This window comes from Cyprinus carpio, chromosome A5, assembly GCF_018340385.1.
Source record: "Cyprinus carpio isolate SPL01 chromosome A5, ASM1834038v1, whole genome shotgun sequence".
Lineage (NCBI taxonomy): Eukaryota > Metazoa > Chordata > Actinopteri > Cypriniformes > Cyprinidae > Cyprinus > Cyprinus carpio.
Window position 1 is genome coordinate 8,193,695 of NC_056576.1, and position 9,346 is coordinate 8,203,040.

Sequence of the window (9,346 nt, forward strand, 5' to 3'; positions counted from 1 at the left end):
ATATATATATATATATAAATAGGTTTATATATATTTTTTTTATTTTACAGGTTTTACAAGAGTTTAATTAACCGCATCACATGCTTGGGTTTTAGTCTACTTTTTCACATGGTAAGTTGTATCAAGAAATGTTCTTAAATAGGTTTAGAAAATTAGCTAATTTTTACTGTAATAAAGTAAAGGAAAGTTTAAAGTGTTTCATTAGTGTGTGCTTGGACATACCTAATGTTTTGATAACCAAAATAAAAAATATATAATGTAATTATCTCATTTCTTACAATTCATAGTTGTTTTACTAGATAGCCATTTAATTCGGACGACTATTGCTGAGCATGCTGTAGTAGGTGATACCACTGTACAGGTAAATACAAGAACACTGCAAATTTATGTAAACAATTTTTTTTTTTTTTTTTTTTTTTTTTTTTTTTTTTTTTTTACAGGTTTTTACAAGAGCTCATTAAACAGCATCAAATGCTTGGATTTTAGTCTACTTTTTCACGTGGTAAGTTGTATTAAGTAATGTTCTTAAATAGGTTTAGAAAATTAGCTCATTATTACTGTAATAAAGGTTATTAGTGTGTGCTTGGACATACCTAATGTTTTGATAACCAAATTAGAAAATGTATAATGTAATTTTCTGATTTCATACAATTGATAGTTATTTTACTAGATTGTTTCAGTTTCTCTGTACGGGTAAAGATGAGAACACTGCAAATTTATGTAAAAATGATTTTTTATATATATATATTTTTTTATTTTACAGGTTTTACAAGAGCAATAAACAGCATCCCATGCTTGGGTTTTAGTCTACTTTTTCATGTGGTAAGTTGTATTAAGTAATGTTTTTAAAGGGTTAGTTTCCAAAAATGAAAATTTTGTCATTAATTACCCTCTTGTCGTTCCACACCTGTAAGACTTTCATTCATCTTTGGAACACAAATGAAGATCTTTTTGATGAATTCTGAAAGATTTCTGTCCTTTCATAAATAGCGACGCAACTGAGACTTTGATGCTTTAATAAGTTCGATGTTCGAAAGTATGATGAACAGATTTAATTTAGGCTTTTACTCGCATATAAACATTGATCAGCGAAAATAAACGGAAGGTCAACCGAACTTGCTTGATGCCCAAAATCGGAAGCTCATAATATAAAGCGATTGAGTCTCTTCAGAAAAATTTGACTAAACCGCTCGATTCATATGGATTAGTTTTATGATCTGTTTATGAACTTTTTGAATTGTCAAAAGTGTCAGTTGCGCAGCTGTTTATGGAGGAACAGAAATCTCTCGGATTTCTAAAATATCTTCATGCATCACATCTGAGAGAGTTGGTCATTGTCGAGCATGCTGAACTGTTAGATGACTATCCACTGGTGTGCTACTTGATTGGGGCTGTCCAGATGCTGACTTTGAAGAGATACATTCACATAGCAGCAAAATATATGTGAAGTTACTTGTTCCTGTAAGTATAAAGTACTTTTTTTTTTTTTTTTTTTTTTTTCAGTCCAAATTACAATAAATCTTCACAGTTTTTATTGTTTTCCCATAGGCTTGCAGAGGCTTGAGTAGGATGTGACTTTCAAAGGCTGTACACTACAAGATAGTTTTGAGAGTAAGTAATATTTTTTTTTCTCTTTTTTTTTCAAAATATTCAAAATAATAAAATGAAAATGATTAAATGTGCACTATGTAACTTTTTTTGGTTTAAAATTTATATAAAGAGTGAGTATATCATGAATCCATCTTCCAAACCATGTTTTTGTCTTATCCTGAATCACTACAGTACGCCTATAATAAGTGTTTATATTTGGACAATTTTGGACCTAGCAGGATGCCAATCACTAGTAGCAAGCGTATAGAAGTAGCTCCGGCTACAGCGTTCTTCTGCAAGATGCATGCAGTTTTGTTTATTAACCGATAGAATGCCAAAAGTTACATGGTATTCCTTTAACCATCTATTTTAAAAGCACTTATTGCTTTAATTCGTATTTGTGTAATATGTTTTTAATATATCCTCTCCTCTTCAGATTGATAAATAGAGCAATGGCTCGACCAGTGAAACTTAGAGTAATTTTAGCTGATGATGATGCCAGGAAGTTGATCCTGCCTGAAGGGCTTCCTAGTTCTACTGAGGACCTTGCACAAAAAATCACTGAAATGTTCCAGCTTGATGGGGATATCCGCTTGCAATATCAAGACGACGATTTTGGTGGCGAGTTTGTGAATTTAACAACAATAACTGATGTTCAAGATAAAGGAACCTTAAAGGTCATCTTCAAGACTACAGGACAAAACCAGACTGCAGCATCAACTCCTGCTTGCTTAATGCTGTGCCAGGCAGATGACTCTGCATCTGTCTCTTCGTTTGAAACTGACGACACGGTTCTTCTTTCTTCTCCTGATGGGTCAGTGCAATCCACATCAAGATCTGCTCCATGGCCACTTGTATTCCCAATTCCATGCTTCTCCTATGACTCTGAAATAATTCTACAGCAAGCTAATGCTGAATTCCATGAAAACAGAACTCGTCTCAGTCCGTCTCCAAAGCTGAAGTCACACATTCTAGAAGTCCTAGCTGAGGAAATCATAAAATACAAAGCATATCCAACTGATCTAGACCTTAACACAGTGGCAGAAGCATTAATTAATAAACACCCTTGCTTACGAGAACAAGGCTCCTACAATGGTTGCTATGGGTGGAAAATAAGTCTCAAATATAAGATGGCAAACTTTCGTACTAAGCTCAGAAGTGTTGGGTGTTCAGAAGTAAGCATAAACTCAATGAAGAACAAACGCCAAGATCAGTACCATGCTGCTTCAAACATCAAAAAGCCTAGAAGAGCCGAAGTAAATTACTGCCCTCAACATCCAAAGGGAGAAACGTCTGAAAGTTTAGAGAGGGAACGAGTCGATCTTTTGGCTGCGATTAAGAAGAGAAACAATGACAAAGTAGTCAAAGAGAAGATGGAGCGAACCTTTTCTTACAGAAGACAGGAAGTGGTCCAGGAGAAGCCGATGATAGCGGAGTTCAAAAGTCGATGGCCAGCTCTTTTTAATGTGGATGAAGTAAGTGTTTTATATTTTTTCTATTCTACGTAGACATGCTAATTTACTTGAGGTTATGTTAAACCTGGAAATTTGAATACCGGGGTGTGATGAGATCTTGCCAGGTTTCTTGAGGTGAAAAGCTGTCTCGCGATATTGCTGTGACATTGTGAGGGTGAAATTAGTATAGAATATTCCACTGCTACGTTTACATTATGCCTCCACTGTCGTTTTTATCGAAATAAAAGCCAGTTAATTCAATTGGATAACGGACGCTTTAATTCCATCTAGCTCATCCAACATGAGGTGCAGAGTCGTAAGTAGTGGAGAAAGAATCACAGTTCACTGATCACGTGACGAGAGGAAAGCGACTCCCTGATGCATGCAAATCTCTCTCAATATGAATATCTTAGGCTGGGCTGTGTAGTTGTAACCATCTCTTAGCTCTGATTTATGGTTAAAGAATAACTTGATCTCTGTTTGCACTTCGAATATTGAGGGTGTACTCACACTAGGTGCTCTGCACCATGCCCGAGTGCTTTTGACCCCCAAAGCCTGGTTCGTTTGACAAGTGTGATCACTCCATTCCATGCCTGGAGCGCGGTTCGTTTAGCCGTCCCTGGCACACTTGGAGGAGGTGGGCCAGAGCACGGTTCGGTTGGGATTGAATGCGGTTTGCATGCAGTGTGAGCGCTAACTGTGCCGGAGAACGGAACAGCTGCTACTTTTGTGCGCGCTACTGACATCTTTATTACTGTTTTGATAGTACACTTTTCAATTAATGTAATTAATTTGAGTGTATTTGGGTTTATAACGGGTCTGGTTCTCACCTTGTTGATGAACAGGAATTGAAGTTTGCGTTCGTGATAATCCTCTGATATGTGTACCGGTAAGTGAAAATCGCTGCGTGGCATAAATTATAAATCTATTAGGGGGTATCTTGGAGTAAGTGAATTTCTTCCTGATTTCTTCCATACAAAAAGTTGCATCGTATATGACGTAAGCGTGTTCCGGCACGGAACGTTAAAGGAATAGTCCTTATAGTGGACTTCAGTGGCTTCCAGACAGTTGAAGGTCAAAATTACAGTTTCAGTGCAGTCTCAAAGGGCTTTAAACGATACCAGACGAGGAATAAGGGTCTTATCTAGCGAAACTATCTGTAATTTTCGAAAAATACAACTGTATATGTTTATAAACACAAATTATCGCCTTGCACGTATTTCTGCTCTCCGTATTCTTCAAAAAGCTTACGCTGTATGTCCTACGCCTTCCCTATTCTACTTACGGAATGAACGCGGCGCCAGGTTTTTTTTTTTTTTGTAAGTAGAATAGGGAAGGCGTAGGACATACGGTGTAAGCTTTTTGAAGAATACCGATAGCAGAAGCACGTGCAAGGCTATAATTAGTGTTTATAAAGCATATACAGTTGTTTTTTGTTAGTTTTTTTGAAAATGAGTGATGGTTTCTCTAGATATGACCCTTATTCCTCATCTGGTATCGTTGATAATTCATACTCAAAGTAGAACTGGAATGACAATCATTAAAATATGATTAGTTGAAACATTTTAAATGCAGACTATTTTTCTAGTCATATATTTCGTCATTGAGGATTTCTTAAAAATACTGTGTAAAAATCTCATCTCGTTCTTGTGAACTCAATCTTGCGTCACATCTCGTGATCTGTCTCGTCACACCCTTGTTGAATACCCAATTAGATTTTGTTTGCCTTTTTTCCTTTTAACAGATAAATACTGAGTTCATGCGCATCACCACTGTCCCATTGGAGTTTAAGTTTCTTGCTATGCTTGACCAGTATGCGGACAGCTTGATGAAGTTGTTTCAGAGTAAGGGTGGAGTCACTGGCAGAACAATAAAAAACATCATGCAACCCATTTCACAGGTTGGTCAGTCAATTAATTACTTCAAGGGTTAATTCACCCCAAAAATGAAAATTCTGTCATTAAAGGATTAGTTCACTTTCAAATAAAATTCCTGATAACTTACTCAACCTCATGTCATCCAAGATGTTCATGTCTTTTTTTCATCAGTCGAAAAGAAATGAAGGTTTTTGATGAAAACATTCCAGGATTATTCTCGTTTTAATGGACTTCAATGGCCTTCAAATGGTTGAAGGACAAAATTACAGTTTCAGTGCAGCTTTAAAGGGCTTTAAACGATGCAAGATGAGGAATAAGGGTCTTCTCTAGAGAAACCATCATTTTCGAAAAAAAATTATATATATAAATAATATAAATCTAAATCTAAAAAATGTAACTCGCGCCACGTTCATTCCATAAGTTGAATAGGGAAGGCATAGGACATACAGTGCAAGCTTTTTGAAGAATACGGAAAGCAGAAGCACGTGCAAGGTGATCATTTGTTTTTATAAAGCATATACAGTTGTATTTTTTTGGAAAATAACTGATCGTTTCCCTAGATAAGACCCTTATTCCTCGTCTGGTATCGTTTAAAGTCCTCTGAAGCCGCACTGAAACTAATTTCGACCTTCAACTGTCTGGAGTCCAGTGAAGTCCACTATATGGAGAAAAATCCTGGAATGTTTTCATCAAAAACCTTAATTTCTTTTCGACTGACGAAAGAAAGACATGAACATTTTGGATGACATGGGGGTGAGTAAATTATTAGAAAAATTTTATTTGAAGTGGACTAATCCTTTAATTACTCACCTTTATGTTGTTCCACACCCGTAAGACCTTTGTTCATCTTCAGAACACAAATGAAGATCTTATTGATAAAATCTGACAGCATTCTGTCCCTTCATAGACAGCTGCACAATTGCAACTTTGTGTTATAAAGTTCATAAAGAGATCATAAAACTAATCCATATGAATTGAGCTCTTTAGTCCAAATTTTCTGAAGAGACTCTATCGCTTTATATGATGAACTGATTTCATTTAGGCTTTTATTCACATATAAACATTGATCAGCAAACATATAGAAGCTCAACCGAACCTGGATGACGTGCAGAAGTTTATTGCGGAGAATGAGGTTCATTTGTGTGTGTTACACAGCACGTTTAAAACTTCCGAAGAGGTTTGTTCTCAAAGGTCATTCATTTTTGGTTGAGCTTCTGCTTTTGTTAGCTGATCAATGTTTCTATGTGAGTAAAAGCCTAAATTAAATCTATTCATCAAGCAATCGAGTCTCAGAAAATTTGGATTAAACTGCTCGATTCATATAGGTAGTTTTATGATCTCTTTATAAACTTTTTGAAGTGTCAAAATCTCAGTTGCATAGCTGTTTATGGAGGGACAGAAAGCTATCAGAATTCATCAAAAAGATCTTCATTTGTGATCCAAAGATGAACAAAAGTCTTACAGCATGACATGAGGGTGAGTAATTAATGACAGAATTTTTATTATTGTTGAACTTTCATACAGATTTTATGTACTGTTATACTTGGTTATCGATATGCTGTGGTCAAATAATCAATGTTTTTGTGCCTTTTTTTAACAGAATAACAGCATAGACATGCGAAGAGAATGCATTCTCAAAGCACTGTGTGTATACTTAAAGGGATAGTTCACCCAAAAATCAAAATTATGTCATTAATGACTCACCCTCATGTCGTTCCAAACCCGTGAGACCTCCGTTCATCTTCGGAACACAGTATAAGATATTTTAGATTTAGAGTCCGAGAGCTTTCTGTCCCTCCATTGAGAATGTATGTACGGTATACTGTCCACGTCCAGAAAGGTAATAAAAACATCTTCAAAGTAGTCCATGTGACATCAGAGGGTCCGTTAGAATTTTTTTGAAGCATCGAAAATACATTTTGGTCCAAAAATATCAAAAACTAAGACTTTATTCAGCATTGACTTCTCTCCCGGGTCTGTTATGAAGCGCGCCGTTCACAGCACATCCGGTTCGCGAACGAATCAATCGATGTAACCGGATCTTATTGAACCAGTTCACCCAAATCGAACTGAATCGTTTGAAACGGTTCACGTCAACAATAAGCATTAATCCACAAATGACTTAAGCTGTTAACTTTTTTAACATGGCTGACACTCCCTCTGAGTTCAAATAAACCAATATCCCGGGTAATTCATTTACTCAAACAGTACACCTGACTGAACCGAGCCAGATAACGAACGAAACATTGACTCGTTCTCGAGTCAAGAACCGTTTCTGTCGGACGCGTGCGATTCGAGAACCGAGGAGCTGATGATACTGCGCATGCGTGATTCAGACTGACACACAGCGCATCTGAACTGAACTGGGTTCTTTTGGTGATTGATTCTGAACTGATTCTGTGCTAATGTTATGAGCGCGGGTAAGACCGAAGGCTTGAATCAAGGGCAATCATCGCCAATGAAGTCATTACGTCGAGTGCAAAAATAACTGGTGAACCGTTTGTCGGCAACCGGTTTATTGAATCAAACTGTCCGAAAGAACCGGTTCGCGGAGAAGAACAGAACTCTCCCATCACTACCGGTGATCCGAAAACCGATGCAACCGGTTCTTGACTCGAGAACGAGTCAATGTTTCGTTCGTTATCTGGCTCAGTTCAGTCAGTGTACTATTTGAGTAAATGAATTACTCCGGGATATTGGTTTATTTGAACTCAAGAGGGAGTGTCAGCCATGTTAAAAAAGTTAACAGCTTAAGGTCATTTGTGGATTAATGCTTATTGTTGACGCGAACCGTTTTCAAACGATTCAGTTCGATTTGGTGAACTGGTTCAAGAAGATCCGGTTACATCGAGTGATTCGTTCGCGAACCGCATGTGCTGTGAACGGCGCGCTCATAACAGACCCGGGAGAGAAGTCAATGCTGAATAAAGTCTTAGTTTTTGATATTTTTGGACCAAAAATGTATTTTCGATGCTTCAAAAAATTTCTAACGGACCCTCCTGATGTCACATGGACTACTTTGAAGATGTTTTTATTACCTTTCTGGACGTGGACAGTTATACCGTACATACATTTCTCAATGGAGGGACAGAAAGCTCTCGGACTAAATCTAAAATATATTATATCTGTGTTCCGAAGATGAACGGAGGTCTCACGGGTTTGGAACGACATGAGGGTGAGTCATTAATGACATAATTTTGATGGTTTGTTTTAAATAGCAACGTGGAAAACAGACAGAGTTTATATACATGTATGTTTCAGTCGATGGATGTGCATTCTGGCTTTCCAAAACGTTACAACAACGATAATCAAAAAGCGTGGACAAAACAGTCCCTCTTTGTAAACTTTGTTGAATGCGAGTGCCGTATGCTGCTCTAATGTCCAGTCATGTACGCTGTTGCTATCTTTGTTTAAACCAAACTCATTTAAGCCTTGCTAGCTTAGCAAGACGCGAAAGAGAACTGTGAGAAGATTTGTGTGTGCGCTCATCCGAAGCCCGCGCACAAGCTTTTTTCAGACAGCGCGCAAATACTGAGTTCTCTTTCAAGTCTTGTGCTTCAGCGGCCAAATTCATACAAAAATTGTCAACATGCCCGTCTTGGCAGGTATCCTAGCAAACATAGTCTGTTATGTCTTAAATCTTTGCTCTATTGTATTTATTTGTAATGTTGCTTGTAGTTTGATTATTTGTTCTTATTTTCCCTTAAATTTTGTTTGACAGTAGTCATATTTTCCCTGAACATAGCACATTCTGAAACCGTACCGAAACCGTGACCCTAAAACTGTTTGCACCCCTAATGTTTACTGTCAGTATTAAAGATCGTTGTTCTACAAATGAAACACATTTTATTTGTTTTGCACAGGATTGCGACTGGGTGAATGCCAAAGAAGCCATAGAGCAGATGGTAATGGGGATCTACATCGTCCGATCCGAAGGACACCAACCAGGGGATAAGCCTGTGGACGTTGGTATCGTGATTGAAGGGACTGAGGTTCTCTGCTCTTTGAAGAACGTAGCTGTAGCAGTGGCCATGCTGTTTGGACTTACTTATGCCTTGAACCTCAGCTACCCACGAGAACTCAAAGCTACATTTGAGGTCATCCAGAAAGTGTTCTTTAACTTGGATGGACAAAAACTTTCACCGAAGGTACAAGCCCTCAAGAACAAGATGCTGGAGTAAGTTACCTTACGTGTGTAGTCTCAAAAGACTAAATCTTGATGCAAGAAGGTAGTAGCTGTGGCCTGCCCATTGCTGTTGCAGTGTGCCCACGGTCTGTTTAGTGTTTGACACGTTTTTGTCAAAACTCTTCATATGCAGGGAACTTTAAAACTGCTGTTGGATCTAATTGATCCTGGAAATCTTTTAATCTTTGTAATTTTTTTTTCTTTCTTTTCTTGTTCTAAGATATACTAGCTTTGAAATT

The 9,346-nt window shown here is 37.4% G+C and overlaps 1 protein-coding gene across 1 annotated transcript; it reads left to right on the top strand.

Moving 5' to 3' along the window:
• The first annotated feature begins 315 nt into the window (after positions 1-315).
• On the top strand, positions 316-9,102 carry LOC122134105. Its single transcript, XM_042757257.1, has 8 exons — positions 316-361; positions 441-502; positions 764-822; positions 1,248-1,461; positions 1,549-1,611; positions 2,027-3,065; positions 4,789-4,944; positions 8,785-9,102. The coding sequence occupies exons 6-8, from the start codon at positions 2,043-2,045 to the stop codon at positions 9,100-9,102; spliced, it is 1,497 nt and encodes a 498-aa protein (XP_042613191.1). The 5' UTR covers positions 316-361; positions 441-502; positions 764-822; positions 1,248-1,461; positions 1,549-1,611; positions 2,027-2,042.
• The last annotated feature ends 244 nt before the right edge of the window (positions 9,103-9,346 follow it).